Source organism: Egretta garzetta, unplaced genomic scaffold, assembly GCF_000687185.1.
Source record: "Egretta garzetta isolate BGI_Z169 unplaced genomic scaffold, ASM68718v1 scaffold195, whole genome shotgun sequence".
Taxonomy (NCBI): domain Eukaryota; kingdom Metazoa; phylum Chordata; class Aves; order Pelecaniformes; family Ardeidae; genus Egretta; species Egretta garzetta.
The window spans coordinates 337745-359640 of NW_009259591.1; the positions used below are offsets into that span (position 1 = coordinate 337745).

Consider the following 21896-nt stretch of genomic DNA (forward strand, 5'->3'; position numbering starts at 1 on the left):
TAAAAAAGCTCATGCTGCCAAAGATTTTCCTGGAACCCCTTGTAGGCAGAGGCCTGGAAACACCAGAGATTTCTGTCTGACCGGGTCACAAGACATTTTGGATAAATAAAACTGAACCGATTGTACAAAAGCTATTTTTGCAAAATGAAATCTGTTTCAGAAAACTGGGACTTCAGTTGCTGCTTGTTTCTTGGCAGCAGACACTAACGCCTGTGATGTGCTGCCACTCATTTCTGGCAAGCACTAAGTATGTGGTTTATAATCTGCGTTCATACATAATCAGTTTCAAGTTGTTTCTATAGATGCTGAATGTAAAATATTTGGAGCAAACAGATTGTATTCTCTTACATAACTTGTTCTCTTCCATATATTCCATGCCACATTTCTCTTTTTTTTTTTTTTTCCCCCTCCCCGATTGTATCGGTTGATCCTGGGATTGGGAGCTTATTACAGCTATGGATTGTACTTTGGAACAGAGCTTCTAAACATAGCGGAAGCCCATCAGTGGAACAAATGACTAGTGGGTGGCATTCAGGCAGAGCGGCATATGCATTCTTTCTCATTTTTTTTGCCCTAAGGAAAACTTTCACGCATCGTGCAATGTATTTTCCCTCCATCTCCTCACCCCTGCTGCTTTCCTCTTTGTCACCTATATTTATTATAGTGTTCTATATATTCTGGCCCAAATTTTGTCCCTACTTAGTTTTTACTTGTCCTTTCCTAGCACAACTCTCCATGGGCTTCGCTGGCACTTTGCTCACATAATAATTAAGAACTTCCAGGTTTGATTCTTTTAGTTAAGTCTCACCGTCTTTTTTGCCCTGCTCCTACTGATTTCACTGGAAATAATTCATTTCGTGCTACCTACCAGCTTCTCCGGTCTTATCATCATAGTTAAGCAAGCATCTCGCAGTCAAAGATGGATTTATTTAAAGGCCCGTGAGAAATCACAGCACAACCTCATCCTCCTGTTAAATCTAAGTGAACCGTGACCTATGTAAGTGTGATGTCTTGTCAGACAGAGGTCACGCAGAAAGGTAGCGACAGCCAAAAATTTAGAATACTATCCTTAAACCTAGTCCCTTTCCTCGGATACAAGAGGTGTCTTGCAAGTGCTGCATTTGCCTATCGATACTTATTTTTTAAGGGAGGAGATTTTAATGATTGCAATTCTGTCCTGCCCCATTAAAAACCTGCATATTGACCTGGCAGATTTCTCTAGAAAAAGAACTGCTGTTTTAGGGGATTTCTTTTTTAATTGCAGCCTGATTGGAAGTGAAGTTGGTTTAATTGAGCAAAGTAGACTTAATATAACGTAATTTCCACTGGGCTATTTAATGCCGAGGCTTTGCCACTTCTTTACAGTATCTGCTCCATCTGAAACATTTTACTTGATTCTAGCTCTTTGACTCACTGAGGCGTATTATGTTATTTAGGCCTAAAATATCTGTTACCACAGTGCCACTTCCGTTGTGAATGCAAAATGTGCCTCTACGTGGTATCCCTGCTAAATGCTGTGTTTTACAGATCTCAATTTCGATCTCCTTCATGACAAAGACTAATTTTTCCATCAATAAACTAACCCCTTTCCCCACTTCAAATCACACTAACAGTCTGTTACCTTTCTGTTTGCAGAGAAAAAATCAAGAAAGGTCTTAAGGATTTGGAGAAGGTAAACCCACTAGGTGACACATACATACACGAAGGATTAAAAAAGGTAGGTTTTACTCATCTTCTTGCAAGCAAAATATCCCCTGTTCTCACCCTTTGGATAACAACAGCAACAACCTGAAACATAAATGGATCGATTGCATGCCTCAGTCTGTTAAACTCAAATCTTTCTTGGTTTCCTAAAGGGTCCCAAGAATGCCCAGATACTATGCAAATCCCATGCAGAAGATTAGCCATCATAGAAAATTGCCATATGGATTTTTTTTTGACTTGATCCGCATACCAATTACATGGTAAATAGTCACACACGGCTTTGTAGGGCTGCGAGTCTTAACAGTGCCTGCCAGAGCATGTGCTTAGGGAGAGTTTACTGCACAGACCAGCGTTATCAAGACAAATGGTCTTAATTTTGGACTATCTTAATTACGGAGTTCCCAGCTGCTTATGATTTCTCGAGACATACAGTTAAAAGTATACTTTGCTACTTTGCTGAAAGACAAAAATCGCCCTGAAGTTGAGGGGTAAGTTGAGGATCTAAACTTTCGCTGTTAGGAATAGAAACTCAGTTTTAAATACTTAGTTTTAAGCCATTCTTTTTATGTCTTGGAACCTACTGACTGACATTTGAAATCTGGGAGGTGGGTAGCAGAGGAAACCTTATGGTGGATCTAAAGAGAAGCAAGTTTCGCAACTCAGAGAGTATCCGTCCTGAAAGAATCGAGTGTTTCCAAGGGTTGGTCAGTTCGGGACCCCAGCACCTCGGAGACGGGCTCACCGGTGGCTGGAAAATACCGATGAACGATTCCCTTGTTAGCTGCGAGTTAAGGGGAAGCAGAGGATTGCCATAAGAGACGGGTTTCAAGATGAGCTCGAGTGTTGTTTCGCATGCTGTATTCACTTAGAAGATGCATCTTGGTTAAAAGTTCAGGTGTAATTTTAAGCTGGATAAATATTTTTTGTTTTCAGGCCAACATGCAAATTGAGGATCAAGGAGCCTCAAGGTTTTCTAGTATCATCATTGCATTGACAGATGGCAAACTAGATGGTCAGATTCCCTTGTATGCAGAGAGAGAGGTGAGTGCTAGGTGAAAATGCATGTTATATTCTGAAGATTTTGGGTGTTGCCTGTCGAATCAAAAAATGCTTATTCCTCTGTTCTATTCTGGGGCAGGCAAAGAAATCCAGAGAACTGGGAGCTAGAGTTTACTGCGTCGGCGTCCTTGATTTTGTGCAAGAACAGGTAAGAACGTTACCGTTTTAATTACAGGGCAGTACCTTGTCACGGGGTTTTATACAGTTAAGTAATACAGAAATTAATTTTACTTAGGTCATGCAGTGTAATGTCTTCTCTGGCACAGGAAGCGGATACTCAGATGTGTACGTAGACATAAATAGAATCATTGGATCGTTCAGGTTGGAAAAGACCTTTCACATCATCAAGTCCAACCATTAAATAGAATGGGTGGGTGTCACTCCCACTGCTAAGACCACCCGCCAGAAATACCCTCGCTAACTGCTAGCTTCCAGCTTGAAAGGATGCAGGCAAAACCTCTTTCTTGAAGGTGGCAACCAGATGAGCTACAGGTTGCAGTAACAGAGTAGCTATAGACAAGCTTCGAGCAGCGTGTAGCAGCCTTTTGATAAGAAAAAGAAAGAAGGATCCATGTCCTTCGCTGACCAAAAGCTCTTCCAGAGTTGCTACGACCTAATGAAAGCTGTAGCGACTCTTGTGCTGTGGCAGCGACTTAAATGGAGAAGTATACAAAAGAGTCTTTGCTTCAGAGAGCGAATAGAAAGGCTTTTTAATGGAAGGCAGAGCAAACAGGGAAGGTAATTCTGGCAAGAGTTGTGAAATCACTGCCAAGGTATAGGCCCTAAAAGGCTGCTTTAGTGTGGTGGTTTGACACGATGGCTAGCCGCTATACCATTTTGTTAGCTGCAGTAGCTTGTAGTAAGTCCTCCCGTTTAGACAAGACACAGTTACGTGTGAGGGAACTCAGAACTTTCCTTCTTTTTGCAGAGTTGATGGGAGTTGTTTTTAGACATCCGTTCACATTTTAAGGGTGAAAAGCAGTGTGAGGAACTTAGTTTGCCAAATGACTCAAGTGTTTGCACACGTTTTCTCTCCAAAGCTTGAAAAAATTGCTGACACGAAAGAGCAAGTCTTCCCTGTCACCGGAGGATTCCAAGCACTTAAGGGGATAATCAATTCTGTGAGTATCAGGCAATAAGCTTAACGATTCCTCAAGATGGGAGCATATTCTCCAGTCCCACTTACTTTTTCCAGGCAGAATTGGTTCCTAAATCAACAACTACAATATATTAAGTTCTCTCCTCCTTATCTTAGAGATACGGTTCTGTAAATTAACATTGCCTGACACTCCTGCAATTACTCACGCTCAGACCTTGCGTGCAGTTTGCAGACTCCATACAAGTGCAGTGAGTTAGAGGGGGATGCGTTGAGAAACAGCTGCTATAGGTTTAGTCTGAAAAAAATCAAGACTGTTACTCTAGGAGAGTCCAGAACAACTGGTTCAAATCATTAGGAACGAGTGCAATTTACGAATATCCCAAGTCTTTGTATACAGAGAACCATTTTAGAGGCATACTCTAGCCTTGACTTTAACCACTTGTTTTCCCTTTGCCAGTAAGGGGTAAGACTTCCAGTTCCTTTTCTTCAGCGTGCCACGAGAAATTCCCATCAGTGAGACGAGGCCATTGCCATTAACTGATAACTCTGATTTGCAAGAAGGGATCAAAGCAAGAGGAACATTTTGGTTGCCGTCCGTGGCTTGACAGTATTTTAGCTGTGTGTCAAGACGACACTTTTGGCTGTGGGAACCTAATTTATTTGCTTCATCTGAAACCATAGGCTGCGTGTTTTATGCAAGGTTATCATAGCTCCTGCTGCGTGTAGGCAGCGTAATGGAAAAAAGCTTACTGTTAAAAGTCAGGTCAAACCCCCTTCTGAGAGAGATCCCGCTATAATTTATTTCCTTTTCCTTTTTTGTTTTTTTTTTTTTTTAATAAAGAAAGGATACTACTCACAGGATATTATGCAGTCATGAATTTATCGCTTCCCTTGAGTAGTGCATTTTTTGTGGAAGTTTATGTCATAATGAAACAACTTATTTCCCTTCTTGTTGTTTAAAATAAATGTAATTTCAGAATCTTCCTGGCGCATTCTAAAGAGATACAATTGACCTTCTCGTGCAGTGACATTTATTTTCCTGAAAAGATAGTACGCCCCATGTGGTACTGCTGTTTAAAAATCTCATTCTATGCTATTTTAAAGACTTACGAGGATCAGTTTTTCTGCTAGTGCGAAGCGATGCAACGTTGAAGCCACCAGTGATAGACTTATAAATAAGAGCTGAATGTTTAACCCCAGTTGATTATGTTAACTTTCGGAGGATACTGCATTTCAAAATGTCTATGTCAGGATAGAACTAGATAAAGAACTAAAGACGTAAGTGTTCGGAGTTTCCCCTCCAACAAGGGTCACTGACCTGGAGACTGGACCCTTCCAAGGAGTCAGGTTTCTCCGCTCTTTCTGCTCTTTGAGGAAGCAGCAGGAGTACAATTGCTTGAGATTTCTGAAGAACTCGGCTCGGGGAGTCTGTAATTCAAACACATGAAAGATTGTCATAACCTGTGGGGCGTCCCATTTTCAGCCGAGGTATTTTTGAGCAGTCTCTGGCTAGTAGCAGTGCTAGTCTGCGTCTTCTATACCTCGCAGGAGCTTTCAAGCACCTTTGTTTTTTTGCAGACAGAGCGAGGGAAGCTTTTCTGATAAGATTTGGCAGATGATGCTTGCACAAGCCTCAATCCAGCTTCTTCTGGCACTCGTGAAAAACCTGAGCGTAAAAACCCCAGATTTGTGCCTATCATAGCTGTAGATCAAGAAAAGATGTGCATAATGGCAGCACCTTGTTTTAAGATAACAGCTTAGCACCGACAGGGACTGCACAGAAAAAGCAAACTTCAAGTACACTGTTCTACAGCTTAAACACATTGTCTGCTCCTTAAAACTTTGGCTGAATTCCTGAATGGTTTAGGGTTTTATTTAACAGACTGCAGCTGGAATAGCCCTTTTGACACTTGGCTTACTACATACTTCTGTCCGTAAAAAGACTCTTTATATTGTGGCTGTCAGGGCGGTGGAAATTTTTTTTGCTGATAAATAAGGGGGCATGAGGAGACCTTTCTGATAGGAAATGTATCAGCTGGCTTCAGTCTTACCTCCTGCATCATCATTCTCACTTGCTGGGATAAAGGATCAAACGGAAGGAGTTGGTGCTAGTGATGGGATAGCTCCTGAGAGCATTTAGAGGCTTGAATATTGTTTACAGCTTTCTGAAAAGCGCTGAATCTAACTGGAGTTTCATTTAGCTGTCAAGGTGTTTGAAACTCTCCTTTTCTCTCCTCTAGTAAGCACATTAAATGCATTTGCTGGAGCAGTGGGAGAAGGATACCCTCCCGGCGTCCCTGTTTTACCACAGAGTGTGGATGGAAATACCCATAGATAGGGGTTTTTTAGTTGGTTTTGTTTTTTTTTTTTGTGGGTTCTTTTTAAATTTTTTTTGACATTCATGTTTGGTGGCTGCATTAGCGTGATTTTTTTGGTATGCTGTACTTAGAACTCAGTTTCCTTTGAAGGGGTTTTGACAGATTGTGACAATTAATTCTCATCGCATTCTACAATTGAAAAGCAGATCTAATTTAACATGAAATAGTCCGAGTTTTCCTTTTTATTCACAATTATAAATCCATTTCAGTGTGCAAGCTAGCTACAGAATACAGGCTCAGAGAGACACTCTGTCATAAAAGGGAAAGCTAATCTCAAAACAAATGCAAATGAAATACCCATGTCAGAAACATGCAGGGGTATTGCTCAAAGCGTGGTGTCGAAGGTGCGGTTGTGAAACCCTCCATGAACATCATCAAACACTTCTTCTTTAGAAAAAAAATACACTATTTACAGAAATGGCAGTGACCCAGCAATTAAAACCCTTAAGCAAAACTGCATCACAAAACTGTTCAGTAGGAATGATTGGGGGAGCTGCTTGAAGCCTCTACTACATTTGTCTCTACCGCACTCAGCTGTGAAATTTTTTGGCTGCGACATTGTTACACTTCTAGCAAATTCCAGGAGAGCTGAGCAGTTAATTTTCATTTGTTGATGGAAAGAAAAGTGATGCGCTTTGCTATAGAGTAGTTGTTAGTACCTGCTTTTGCAGTGGTTTGAAGTCTAAGCAGTTATTCCGATTTATTTTCTTTGGACAAATACACAAAATACATTTAATCATGGCCAGGGATTAACACTCAGGGCAGTTGAGTTGAGCATTTAGAGAAAACTTAGCTCAGATGTTTGAGAAGCTTGCATTGTGTTTTGACCACCTTCTTAGTTCAGATAAAATCCCACTGAAGTGAGTGAAGATTTAGGCACCACCATGCTGTGTTGTGTTTCTGTTAAGTAATATCAACCAACGATTCAACCTCTGTGCGGACTTCTGCAAAGAGGTAACTATTCTGTGCATTTTCCAGCTCTTCTGGCATTGCTAGTACCTAACTTCACAAAGCAGTAACGAAACAGCGTTGTCAGGGTAAATAAATCTAAGCAGAAGTCAAGAACTTAAAAGAAAAATGCTGAAGGCAAGTTATTATGCTATCAGGAACAGTTTACTGATGTAGTTTGGCTGGTAATTACATGGAGTATGGCCTCACGAGCACGCCATAGCAGTGTGAACTGTAAGGGTTTGGGAGTGCACAATTTATGTCACCATGCGAGAGTTTAGTACTGTGTAAGAAAATGAAACCCATTTTTCTTTCCCTTCCTTTCCTATATACGATTAATGTTAATTTTTTTTTTTTTTTTGCCCATTTGATAAAGAACCATCTGTGAATTTATCGTTTACATTGTTAGATCTGAGTCTGTCTGTCATAACCAAAATAGCACCTTCCTGCCTGGCTTTGGGGGAGCATTGGTGAAGCTGCACATCTCTTGGTACACGGGTGCTGAGCTGTAAGCAAGCAGTCTGTAAGCAAGCGAACTCAAGAGTGCCTCACTTAAATTTAACCAGGTCCTGAACGAGCGCCTTCACCACAAGAAGCTGTGGAGACTTGGTGCTTATTAAATAGCTCAGACTCACAATGCCCCTAAGGGATCGGTTGCTGCAAGGTGACTAGAGACTGGGGGGGCTGACAGCCTTGAACGAGTTGGCGAATATCTCGGGCTTCAGGGAAACTCTTCTCTGTAATGCAAAAAATAGTCCTGACTGCTTGTCAAGGAGGGGAGTAGAATACGTTTGTATTAATAGAAGCAGGAAACGTTGCCCTTCTGAGCACTGCTCATTTTAACTGTTTGATCACTTAGAAACGATGAATGGAGGAATAATGAGAAGCAGCGGTTAAGTTAAGGAGATGGAAGCCAAGGTGCTCCTACCGCTTGAATCGAACATGTAGAGTGTTTAGACAAGACGCTATCTTCCGTAAGGCTGAAGTGTCTGTAACGTTCCCATAACACTGTGCTGCAAGTCAGTAGGATGCTTTATTGTTTTATTTCCAATTTCTCCTGCAATTTGTTCATGCTTTGCCCACTTTTGTGGCATGTTTCTGTGCATGTGGTTTGCACAGCTCAGCAAATTTGAATCGCTTTTATGTGCCACATCCTGAAAAACACCACCAGTTAAAGATCCCTGCTTCCCCTTTCACTTAAGCAAACACAAGTCCTACTGATTTGCGAGTCAAAGCTGTCTGGTTGTCTCTGCAGGCAGAATTGGACAAGGCTTGTGCCTTTAAAAGTTACGTTAAATGGAACTCGCTTCAGTAACGTTATTAGAGTGTGTGACAGTTCTAAGTAGACTTAAACACATTTTTATGCTAAAGTGAGTTGGCAGCACTTAAGACAGGAACTTAAAATACATTTTGTACTTAAGAAACTCCGTAAAACTTATCAGATAAGACTACAGGAACTGATACATGTAGAACTTAAGAGGAACTAGTCAGTGTAAAAAAAGTTCAGTCTAGAATTGTTTAATCTTTCCTTGTTACAAAATTTCCTAAGAATTCTACCTGAGAAGGATTAGAAATAGAATTACGCTCTCTTTTTGCTTGTTCATTTTGCAGGTGCTCAGTTTTGAATTTTTCATTTTATGTGGGAAACCCACCCTTAAACATAACGGACAAAAAAGAATTGATCAAGACACGCAAGCTGAGCAGCTGCATCACCTAGAACATTTTAAATTGAAGCTAAATTGTCTTCAAGTGGGCTGAGCCCCTCAGGGAATAACCCTAACCCTTATCATAAGGTTCTAAGTTTGTCCAAGAGAAGCTGCGAGTTCATAGATAATATTGCAACAAAATAAGAAACTCCTTAAGTCTTGAACATCAGCGTAGGTATGGAGAGGCAGGACACAGCAGAGGCAGGTACCGCTGGCCTGTGGACAGCCTTCCTGCAGCTGTGCCGTGGCTACGGTGTTCAGCTCTACCGATCTCGTGGCAGGAGTGGTATTAACACAACCTGGCAGAAGGTTAGCTACCAGTATTCCTGCGGGGGGAAAGGGACAGCGCGACGGGAAGGAATCATTCTGGGAGAACAGAGTAATACACACATCAGTAGTTCTTTTCTCAGGCGGAGCTTTTTTGTGAAAATGCCTGCGCTGACATGAGTAGCACCACGTGCTACGTGGTACTTGACCCCACGTGATGAGATGTCTCAGCATCTACTCAAAGTATCCACCTCTTGGTGAAAGGAGAGGAGGCCTCAGTGTTTGTGGGGTGTAAACTCCAAGGCTGAAGTGGGGTTACTTAGAACCATCAAATGATCGTACCTAGGAACACTACAAGTGAACAAAGGATTAAATGCATCCAGGGTCCTTTAAAAAAAATATTCGTAACACAGCCAGTGGCGGACTCTTGCTAAGGCAGTATAAGCAGGTAGTGGTATAAAAATCTTACTGCCTAACTGTGAAAATTCTTTCCAGTAAAACTCTTGTTGACGATAGAGGGAAGTCTGCTCTGGTTGTGAAGAACAGTCAGCAAAATCCCTCTAGCATTCAGCTTCATCTGAGCACAGTGACGGATAGCTACTAAATATCCAGGGGGTTTCCAGTCAGTTAGACGGTTCCTGTATCAGTCACTGTGCACGACAACGCTTTCCTACCTTTAAGTTAAATGGATTGGCACAGCCAGATCAGTGGCGCCCAAAGGGAACTGCTGCGTAAAATGTGCGTGGCAGCAGCACGCTCAACGGCTCTCAATGCCCGACTAGTCAATTCCCATCCTAAATGTGGTGACAGTCATGGTCTCTACTCTGAACCCCAATGCCTCAGCAGAGAGGGGGGCCATGCAGGCTGTTGACAAGCCTTGGTGGAAAGCAAACCTGTACCCGAACGCCTCAGAGTCTTAACAAAAAAGTCATCAGGGAGAGAGAGGCTGGAGAAGAGGGGTAAGCAACCCACGTAGGACAGCGAGTTGGTGCCAGAGGAGGGAAACGAACCAAGTCTAGCGAGTGGTAGTCAGCTATGCTGAGGTAGGCAAGAGCTGTTTCACCTCAAGAACAATTCTAGCCTTTAGGTTTGTAAAACCTATTGCAGTGACTTTACAAAAATGCGCTGCAGCCTTTCCCTGTGGATCTAATGCCTTCTGCTCTAGGTACGCTATCAGCAGCGCTTCCTTGGTCTGACCTGCCTTTGCACTGGGGTGATAGAGAATTACAAAACTCATACGAGCCAGTCAACATCTCCGCTGTTACCTGCTGTAAGGCAACGAGACGGGTCAGCAGAGTTCACGCTTAGGCAGTGCGGGAAACTTAACAACCACCCAGTTAGTGCTCCACAGTTAGACACTGGTAAACGCACAATACCTCTAACGTGAATGTTTCTTGAGCCTGTGCTGTCTGAACGGCTTGTGTGTCAACGACTGAGTTGCAAGCAACTTGGTTATTGAGTAGTAATCAGGGACTACAGTATTTTGCAGCAGTCGATGCGTCTGCCTTGAGCCAGCTCAACTCAGAGCTGAAATTCCTCCCTGGTCTACCTTGCTTAGAGTATGTCGAGTCTGCTCTCCCCTTTTTCCTTAAAAGATGTCCCTCAGCTGCAGTTGAGGGGAGGAGGGTCACCCAACCGACTGCACGCTGTTGAAGATTTTTCAAGAGCAAAATCAGCTTAAACAGTTCATTATGAATTATACATCAACTTAATTGGATCATTTCCTGTAGGAAGAAAATATGCTCAGTTTATGCACTGGGTATCCAGGAAGAGAACTATTAAACATTTAAGGAGGGGGGTGGGGAGAAATGCAACAAGTTCTCATTAAAAGAATTATTCTGATTAAATCAGTCATCTTCTTTAATCCCCTTGGATGGTCTAATAGTCAAGCTGCACTGGGCGCGAGGTTTAGAACTAACGCTGCGCTATGTTTTCCGTGTGATTGAGACTGAGTAGGTAGTTTTGGGAATTACTGCGTGTAGTTGTTAAAAGGAATCAATGGCCCGGAACAGAATGCTTTCTGCTCTACCCTTCGCTGCTGTGCAGCCCTTAATTTGACATTCTCTGACATATTACAAACCATATCATGTTCTCCTGGAGAACAGAGAGCTTGATAAGCCAGCAACGGAACTGACATGGTTCCAGTTTGCGTGAGCACGCATGTGCCTTGTGATTGGGATTTGACTCGTCAGCTATCCCTGCGTGGCTATCCCCTCTGTTACATAAGGGATGCTGTAAAACCTGCTTAACATGAAGCACTTGCAAGTCTAGATGAAATCGAGTGTTTCCTTAGTGATAAGTTTCTTCGACCCAGATTTTCCTTACTAATTAAAAAAAAAAAAAAATAGCCCAAACAACTTTTTTCCTGTTATGGAAAGTAACAGTTTGTCTTGATTCTTACTTAGATTACTCGATAAGTAATGGGTTTAGGGTTGTTTTTAGTAATTTGGGGGTAAAGGTTCTGATGCTGCTAAAATACGCATCTCTCATGACCCACAGTTTTGTCATCTGCATTTGGTTTACTCAGTGACTGCAAATGAGGTACTGCTTAGGCATTGTATAATTAGAATATTCTCACTAACCTGACTCTGTGCCAGGCTTCTGATAGTTATTTTACACAAGACCATATGTCTCGGTGATTTTTTTCATTTAGAGGGGGGACAGGACAGCAACCTTCCCCCACGCCTTTCGTCCTCGCTCTTTGTCTAAGGCATTGCTGAGCAGCGTTGGGAAGTTAGGTAGGAACTTCTGTAGTTCCTCTGCTGTGGCTTTGTTGGAGAGAAGCATCAGCATGGCATTTCCTACGAAAGCGTGTGTTTCATTCCAAATTATCTTGAATTGTTTCCCGTCTAGCGTTAGGTGGTCCTGTTGCCCGCCTCACTGCTTTCCACACAGATTAGCACTGGGGAAGAAAAGGGAAATGACAGGGCTTGCTGTAACACAGAGGAGACGTGTGATGTGGGAGCATAGACCTTAGATACGTGCTCCCCCAGAGATGTGGGATCACGACCCACAGATACAGTTTGGAATTTAATTTTGCGTATGGATCCCCTGTTTTGGTGTCGGTTATTTTTTAATACTCTTTATTGAATAAGTTCAGACTGCAATGACAGGGACCTTGTGGCACTATCTGAAAGAATGGAAGATTTCAGTTTGGAAACAAGCTATTAACTTGAGTTTAAACATCAGCTGCTGTATGGAGAAACTGGCCTGTCTGGAGCCTAAGGTGTGCTGTGAAGGTGCTTCTAACTTACAGAGGATGATTAACACTGCTCAGGTGTAATTAGGGAAATCAAGGGCTCTACTTGTATTCATTTCTCTTACAATCTACTCCAGCTCTCCATCTTTAAAGCCCAACTCTACCACAGTACAAGGGGGCATAATTCCTGTTCAGGTAAAAAAACTGCAACAACCGTAATGACACCAGCCAACATACAGCTGACATTTTTCACCGCCCTGGTTTCACACGCCATAAGGTTCAATGAATTTGGTATGAAAAATACTGATCTACAGACAGTCAACATTTCATTCTCTATAACAAAAATAGCAAATTAATCCATTACACCAATTAAACACTTCTGCTTTATTTTCATTTCCTTTTTACTGCCTCAGCTATAGTGGGGGAAAAAAGTTTCCAAGTTACAGGGAAAAAAAAAGGAATAAAGCTTCCAGCAGTGCTGCTAAATGACTCACAGTAAAAATACAACCAGATGGGACCATGGGTTAAGCCCAGTCCTAATTCAGCCAATCAGCACAAATGAAACAAAACAATTCTAGGAACTAAACTAAGCACCTGTGTGTGCTCAGTTCTGACTCACACTGCTCAGGCAGGCGGCTCGGCCGCCCTTACTCAGGATAACCAACCCAAACAAGAGCAGAACGCTGTTTTCATTACGTGTTCAGAGGAGATTCACAGCTCCAAGCTGGGGTGAAGCTCAAGAAGGTTTCAACTTACCAAGAAAGGACTAACTCGAGAGCCTGGTTCCACAGGCTCCATCAGCTTCCTGCACCTCCAACACACACTGCTGCACCTCTGCCCTCAAACAGAGCTGCTCCTGCCTACCCCTTAAATAGCTGCTCCCCAAGCCCCAGCCATCCAGGTGGCCGGCATTCCCTGATCAGTGTTCCTGGGAGCCAAAAGCCGTAGGCAATCCCTCATCGGGAAATGGCCTGCAGAACTTGAGTGTTACAGCTGGAGTCAACAGAGGCTTTGCCTAGGTGCACAGAGCCAACTGAGACTAGGAACACTAAAGCGAGCTTTGAATGCTTTTGTGTTACCAGGGCCCTCGCAGACGCTGGTTTGTGAGGCATCTTCCCTTCCTGCCCCCCTTCTTTCAATACATTTTATCTAATTAAATACCTGTGCTTTGCAGTAACAGCTACACCTAAACGTTGTAGGTGGCTAATCTGAGTGTGTTTCCCACTATATCTGGATCAAGGGTGGAACTAAAGGAGACACAGCTCTTTGAGATGCAGGTTTCACGGTTTGCTTGGCACGAACGTGAGGAAAACCACATCCTCTTTGCGTGTCACACTGTGAACGTAGCTCCTCCAGTTTTAATTATGTTTGCAGCTTACCATAGTTCCTAGATCTGCTTTCCTCACGGACGGTTACCTTTTGCTCACTAGGTGTTGTGTTTGTAGCGTCCCTAGAGAAAATGATGAACCCCACACTTGGAAGGGAGAGAGGAAAGAAAAGGGGGTGGAAGTCTCCCCAGAAAGGTCTCAGTCTCGAGTTTGCGGTTAGACTCGTGTTTAAGGGGGTTTTTTAGCGCTTTCTTGCCATCTTTCCGAATTGTGCAGCACACATTTTGCAGTGAGCGTGCACGTGACTGGCTGGCGGCGTATCAGCGAGCAGTGCTCCAGGCACAGGCTCGGCGTGCAATGAGCAGGAGCTAATAACTGCTGTAAATAAGTATTTGCACGTGGACTGTGCAAGTCATTGTGTTGCACTGTCAGCATGTTTTGCACGTGTCTTGCCATATGTGAGAACAGGAACTAAGGTTACTTTTTAAAAGTGAACTTTTTCCACTCTTTAAAACCTGGTTCTGGAAATAGCAAGTTAGATGCCTTGGTTTTATTACAGTACATACGCTTTTGTTCACGGAACTATATTGCCTTCCCCTGCAGAGAGTCAAGCCAGCCTGATGTGGGCTGGGTTTCCAGTGAGCAATGATGTAAACAGAGGCACATGTCTGAAATTGAACCGCAGGGAGCAGAGGCCACCGGAGACTCTGGAATTCTTTACTTGTTCAAAATTATTAGCCTTCCAAAGAGCCCTGTTCCTCTAGCAGTTCACGTTTATACCGATCTTTTTACTGGTAAGCAAACACCTCACGCATCCATACATCATTTTCTGGTTTCGGAACGGTAGACTTAAAAATTGTTATGGTGGCTCAGTAGAGTATCCAGCTGTGCTGATGACCTGCCCCAAATCCTGAACTCGGCGTACAGCTCCGGGGGGGAACAGATGCCACACGAGTTATGATTTACGATGCTGACTGCTGCCAAAAACTTTTGAACTGCATACCGGGGCTAAGCAAAATCGAATGGTACTGTGAAATAAATTGACACTTAGCGTATTTTGTTAATTGTCAATGTACAGTTGGGTTGCTCACGGCTCGTTACTACCTCATTGTTCTCACAGTCTCTTGGAACATGAACTTCGTTAGAGGTGTGGAAGGGAAAGTTGTGGGTTTAGCCTGCACGTGCCGCTGTACTGCACGGTACAGCTCTGTTTCACAGGCTGTTCTGAGCACATGGTAGTCAACAGACTTAAAACGCTGCAGGAGCCGTACTGCTTTACTGTTTAAATGCCGAGAAGTTTTAAGAGGCGGTAGCAAGGGTGGAAAGGGAGTCAAAGCAGAGCTGGGCCCAGTGCGTGACCAGTCACAGAGGTACTGGAAGATGCAGAAGGCACATTTTCTATGGGAAGAAATGTTTGCATAAAGCAGGGCAAGATCCATGACGAGGCAAAAGTTATAAAGAGAGGTGGAGTTTGCAAAGACTATAAACACTAGGGAGCCTTATGGCATCTTGTTATTTGGCTGCCTTTTTGCAATTTATTGTAGGGACATCTGCCTTTTCTATGCTAACGTAATTATTTGCGTAGGTGTATTGTTTCTGCAGCTTAAACCCAACACAACACAACTCTGTTTTTCAATTCAGACACCTACAGGTCAGAAGCTGACAATGTTTCTGTAAAACGTCTCTAACAGAATTAAATGTTTTATTAATGACAAAAAAGCTAAACCACTGAGGAAGCCGGCTGTGAAGTTTATGCGAGCCTTTGAAAGTCTTCTAGTGGGAAGTGCATAGCAATCCATGCCGCTCATACGGATTGATATGGATTTTAAGTACTGATTAACAATAATAAGGCTGTTCAGAAAAAAAAATTGCCAGGCGAAAAGTGGTCCAAACGGAAAAGTTGATAGAGTGGCTGGACTTTCTATAACTGTTTTAAGACAAATTTGTACTTGTGCCTGAGGAAGATTAAACTTACATTGAACGCAAAACCATCTGTGGCTGGTAAGCCTCTGCAATAGCTTGAAAGGTGGAGATGGCCAACAATTGGACAATGTAGAACTTAAAGAGAAAATCTGAATGCCAGTTAGCTGATTCGGGAGCCAAACGGTTCCGGTTCCGATTGCTGCACGCTCTACTGTTGTTAGTGAGCTGATAGAAAGCGTCTGACAGAGAGAGTTGAGTCCAGAGCCTCTGAGAGCTGGGTGCAGGCAAGATCCTACAGGACTGATGTGGAAGGAAGCTTGATCTAATTTTCTGTATGGGACATGAAAGCCTTGATCCAGCAAGGGGCATCTTTAACTGTAAGCCAGGTTCCCATCCCACTGTACTGAACAGAATATTCCGCTTCCCGCTACACATGCCGATAAGGACTGCGGTAGCTGGCTCGCAGACAGAATCAGGCAGTCCAGCAGCTGATTTACGGGTGACCCTTTCAGAAAAGGAAAGCTTGTTTGACCAAATAGAATCCCAACGTATGTCGGTGAGTTTACATCAAGGGTGAATTTGCTTCTGAGTGCCCTTGGGATATTTTGGATGCCGTTATTCTGATAACTTGTGCTCTCAGCAGTATTCTGAAGTGATTAACTTGCATTACTGAGAAATGCTATGGATCCTGTGTAGTATCCATTCACGTAATAGCCGTAAGATGCGATTTCACGAAGCCTGAGAGGCTCCTCTGCCTCCAGCCAGCCCTCAGAAGCTGTGCCGGGTGGCGTTGTCAGCCCTGAGCACAACCTGCATTCGTGCCGCTTGGGACTGAGGTAGCTGGTGTAATAACTGCTCTTAGGGAACAGCGTAACAACAATTTTTTTTGATCTTCGATGCTCGGCTGCTGCAATATGGCAGTGGTGTAGCATTCTGTAGACAGAGGAGCCTTCCCATCGGGTTTCCTCAGCAGTCTGCTGTTTTCTTGTTGTTGGTGAACAAGAGGAAGTTTGGGGCCTGAATTTCACCCCTCATTTTCTTTAAGCACAAGAGGCTGAGTACCTTGAAGAGCAGAACTCTAGTGCCTGCTCTTTGTCCAGCATCCACACCTGCTTCCCAACGAGCGTGCCAACGGCAAGCTCTCAGCTGTGACCCTCTCCCCCTGGATGAGCCCCTGCTTGGCTCCAGCTGTGGCCAGCTCCCCATAGCACAGTCCTGTCTCAGACCTGGAGGAACCCCTCTGTAGTTCCTCCACAGTTCTCCATTTCTGAAGCTGTAAGATGCCAGGACGCAGGCTGACAGGTTTCATCTCTCTTTTGCCCTTCGGTTTGCGGGGAAGCGTTTCTTTGTGGGACAGCTAGCGTGCAGGGAGGTGACTAGACGGAAAGCCTTTGCAAGCCTGGGAGAAGAGAGCCCTTTATTTGGTGTGGAGCTCTGGAAACGAAATGGGTGACATCAACTCTCTGAATCTCTCACTGCATGCTGTTTAGCTAAGGCAATTTATAGTCTCATCTGAATTTATGTTATGCCAGCAGAGTGTTTAACTATCCTATCCAAGGATGGCCTTATATAGCAATTACTTGAACTTTTCTTGTGGGCAGTAGGCTTCTAAATGAATTTGCAATGTCAGATCATTCTCCTTGGTTATTCTGAACTGGGAAAGGAGGAGTTTAGTACAGATTTTTGTAGGGTTCGTTTCAATCTCGCTGACTTCGCAGCCCAGGTTTCCACAGCCAGATAGCTTAAAGTTAATTGTAAAATTGTAAAAAGGGTGGGGGAGAAGGGAGGTGATATTATATGCCTGTTTTGGTTTGCATGTCGCCATTGTTAAATGTGCTTCTGTAACACGCAACCGAGAGCTCCATTAAAAGCTGTTATTGTTGAGACTGGTCAGATCCCTCCTCTTGGGCTGCAGAAGCAATGGCAAGGGTACTGGATTTTAGTGGTGCACGAGCCCAGTGCCTACCCCTTTCAACTGTACATCTTGGAAAGGGGAACGTGGACAATTAACACACACCCTGGAAAATCCCCCCTCAGCTGCTGTTGAAAGGTCATTCCACAGGGGTACTAGAAAGGGTCAAACAGCAACAGCCCTGATCTAGAGATAGAGGCATATTAAATAATGAACATGGATCATAAGGCAAAATGGGAAAGATGCCTTCACATCATTCCTCCTAAAGGAAAGGATGAGCTTTTTATTGGAATGCACTGTGCTAGCTTGGAAGGAATAGCTTGCATGGAAAGAGCCAGAAAAAAAAAAAAAATTAGAACAGAAAAGAGTGTGAGCCAGAGCAAGAAGAGAGTAAAGAAAGGCTGCAGTTTTCTATACATCCCTTTAAGATGTGAATTATGTTCTCCTCTCCCACATGTGGAAGAACAAGTGGGGATTGCTGTCTTGCAAAATACTTTCGTGTTGTCCATTGTGGCAGCTAAACGCAGGTTACTGTATCCTTGTGAGCCAAACCATTCGAACTGGTTGTACTTGGTACAGTTGATAGGATCTGACCCTTTGCAAGAATGCTCTTGATTTTTACTGAACTGGTGGGAAAATTCAGCTCTGCATACAGTTTCAATATCGCTTAGAAGAAAATTTGAGAAGCGGGAGTGTAAGAGGTTGAGCAAGAGCTATCTATATACTTTTAGGGTGGTTCCAGTCAATTCTTAGCAAATTTGCTTTTATTTCTGTTCTTAAGGTCACCTGATGGTTGTTGTTGAAGGGAGGGATTTTCAGGGACAAGGCGGATTTCTATACTATTCCATACTTTTCTATCTACTATTTCTATACTTTTTTTTTAAAGCATGGACTATCATGAACTTTTTTGAAGGATGGAAAAGAACTAGTTCAACTCAGAAAAACAAATTTTACTATTTTCACACAGGTTTTTTCCTAATGTAAGCTTGCTTTGGGTGAAAATGACAGTCTTCGGCTACCACCCTTGCTAAGAGACTGAGGATCTCTGAATAATGCAGCTTTCTCAAGCCGAGTAGAGAAAGGCAATAATTAAAATGGTGAAAGCTTACTGTCAAAGCAGTTGTTTATTTCTAGGAACAATGCTAACACCCAGTAATTTCCTTCTTTATGTCACTAGCAGCACATCTACATGTATAAATATCAATTCCATGCTGCCATGCAGGAAGTCAGCGTATCCTGAACTCTGTATCGAAATCTGCTTTTCTTCATTAATTGCGATCATTTCATCTAGGCCATATTTTATCTCAGTTGGGGTTGGTGTCCCCTGCCCCCCAGTTTACTCTTAAATCCAAAGCAAGTTAAGCCTCTCCAAATAGGTTCTCTTCCTATTTTATATTGCATTTAGTAATACAGTGTTAGGGGAAAAAAAAAAAAAAAATCACTGTCAGATACATAGAAATGCTACTTTCCAAGGAAAGACCGATTATGTGCTTCGTGTTCTCTCCCTGCCCCTCTCTGTTCATTATGTGGCCATACTTCATCGGACGGTGGGCAAATGGGGATGGGATGGGAGTGGGCAAGTTTCTCCCTGTCTATGTGGTGCTGCTCTAAAAAAAGTTAATGAATTCAGTGGGCTTTGTTGATACTGCCAACTGCTAAATTTGTATTTCGTATTAAAGCCAGTCTATAGTCTCATTAACTTAAATTGGACTATTCTTCTGACTCCGTCTCTTCAGAGTTAAAACCAGAAGAGGTTTTTACAGTGAAGGAATAAATCGCTTCATTCTTTCGGTGTTTTATTTTGCACAAAGTACACCCCCCCCAAGTAAACTCTGCAACACTTCCTCTCTCTACACTGAAATAGGAATCTAAAAGCTAAGTCCTTTTTTGGAAGCGAGATGAGATCCTCAGCTAATATAGACTGGCCAACTTGCACAGCACTTCCAAAACTGCACTGCTTCCCAAGATCTCTGTTGCTCTGTCTCATCCCAATGTATGTACCTGCAAGGTGTCTTTTTTTTTTTTTTTAAGTACTACTTGATGTTTATAAATGAGTTTTGAAGCATTAGAAAGGTAATTTGTGCACAGCAGTTTGTGTAAGACAGGTGCTATGGAAAGCATTAGATGAGGCAGGCTACTTTTTTTCTTAGAGCTTAGCATGCTTTTTGTCATACCAGTGACAAATCCGCTGATATTTCTATTGGGCCTGAACATGTAGCAGCAGAAATCACTAGCAAATAGAGTAGGCTGAGTAAAAAAAAAAAAAAGTATTTATAGGAAGGAAAAAGGAGTTACGAGTAAGACAGTTATGTTTACTGAAAGGCCAGCTCAGGAGCAGGCACGGTTTTGGCAGATGGAGGCCAAGAGGGGACAGTAGCAGGACTTGCTACTGTGTGCATGATGCCAAGGACCTGAATCGATTCCCTGTAGCATTACATACAAATGCCTGCTAAAAACATACCACTCATGACAGGGAAAGCTACGTAAAGACATTGTGAAAGTTTACTGAGTGAGAGGAAAATTAAAAACCCTTGGGAAAACTGATCATGTGAAGGTACAAGGAAGCTACATTGTGGATTGTTTGTGTGTGTTTAACCCTACAAGCTTCAAGAGACTCCTCCTCCCCGAGTTAGCAGAAATCCTGTTACCTGCTTTGAGAGGGGGATTAACCTTTCAGTAGTAGGTATCGCATCTCCTTCCTGGACAAGAACAACAAGTAAGGGACTGGGCCCTGCTGTGGGACTGAGAGCCTAGCAGTGGGAGCAGAGCATGGTCTCACAGATTCCAGCAACAGTTGTAGTCAGACAAGCTTGACCCATTCCTTCCGAGATGCACTGTTTCCCAATGGAAAATCAAGTAGTCTGCAGTAATCAACACCTGGGTGCTATTTATGCCCCTCCTTAAGTTATCACAGATAACTTGATCACTTGATATATTTGTAGGTAGTGATGTGTGACTTGACTGAAACTATGGGTAGTGTCCGAGACCTCTACAAGTACAAATCAGTCAAAGGTGTCTAATTCCTCCTTTCTCTTACATTCTATCCCTTACATTTCTAAGTCACCTGTGGGAGTATTGTTTTGTCCCAGCCTTTTGGAAGAATATACCCTGACCGGTTGGAGAATTAAAGCACGCTGACTGGTATAGCAGTGAAAAAAACCCATTCCAGAGAAGGCAGCGCAGTCCATAACACCATGCATTCTTGCTCTGCTTTACATAGGGCAGGATGCCAGCACTTGGAATAGCATGCACTTGGGTTGACCCACAGATGGTTGGAGAACTGCTTTTGACTGGATTAGGTTTTGGATCAGGCTCCTTGTGTGACTAATTTTTGGCTTAAATGTTAGAAAATGGATAAAGGAGGTTAGTGATCTGGACAGATGATTTAAAGACCAAAATCAGACATCATTATGTTTTGAAGACTGTCCTGGATTTAAGAAACTAATCCAAGTCTTACGAACCCATAGGAGACTTGACCGTGCGGGCTTGCAGAAGTTTTATATGGTCAAGGCAATGTCCTATAAAGTCAGACTTAGGCAAATTAAGCCTGTAGCTGTGCATGTCTAACTTCTAGGGACAAGCATTTATTTTAAAATAATATTTCTCACTGAAATAGCACTCTGAAACCTATTTATGACTTGTTTCCTCCTTTGTAATAGATTTTGGAGAAATCATGCACTGAGATTTTATATTTGGAGCCATCCAGTGTCTGTGTGGGAGGTGAGTTTTTATAATTTCAAAATAATATTCAATTGCTAGAGCACTGTGATTTCCCTATTTTACCTGAAGGAAAACCCCACGGGTCTCTAGAATGAAACATCTCTATCTCAGGAAATCCTCAAGGAGTTTAAGAAAGATCAGATCCTTGTCTGTTGACTCATTTTTCTCCTCAGAGGAGCTATCTTCCAAGGCCTACTTTCATAATTTAGGCAATGCATGTATAAGTTTGAGACTCATTTATCTGCCTCTGTGCCTTTAGTCATGCTCCGCTCTTGCCCTCAGGTTCAAAGCAATGATACTTACTCTGTGACACTCCCATACTGTTTTACCTATGGTTACAGAGTTAAGCTCTGGCAATCCTCATAACATGTGAATTCATACAAATTCTCAACAGTGTTTCTAGTGCCCCAAATCTGTGGAGTTTAAGCAGTAAAGCACTTGACTGCATTTTTGTGCATCAAGTGGTAAAACGTTTATTAAGTAAAAGAGTTGCACAAAATTTGAAGGGCTTGCCTTCTTTCTGGATTTCACAATTCACACTTAGTTGGAGACCAGTCAAGGTAGTTGCAAAATCTCCTTGTTTTAATGTTTTCGTAAAAACGTGGATCATCTCAATGAAATCAGTGGCCTTTGTAGACAAACCGTTTTCATTC

At 42.8% G+C, this 21896-nt stretch overlaps 1 protein-coding gene across 1 annotated transcript in view; it reads left to right on the forward strand.

Moving 5' to 3' along the window:
• Window positions 1-21896, forward strand: part of ANTXR2 (ANTXR cell adhesion molecule 2) — a 105067-nt gene that overhangs the window by 7755 nt on the left and 75416 nt on the right. Inside the window, exons 3-7 of the mRNA XM_035893563.1 lie at window positions 1636-1717; window positions 2638-2745; window positions 2843-2911; window positions 3804-3884; window positions 21183-21243. Of these exons, the coding sequence (XP_035749456.1) occupies window positions 1636-1717; window positions 2638-2745; window positions 2843-2911; window positions 3804-3884; window positions 21183-21243 (401 nt within the window). The remainder of the gene's footprint in view (window positions 1-1635; window positions 1718-2637; window positions 2746-2842; window positions 2912-3803; window positions 3885-21182; window positions 21244-21896) is intronic.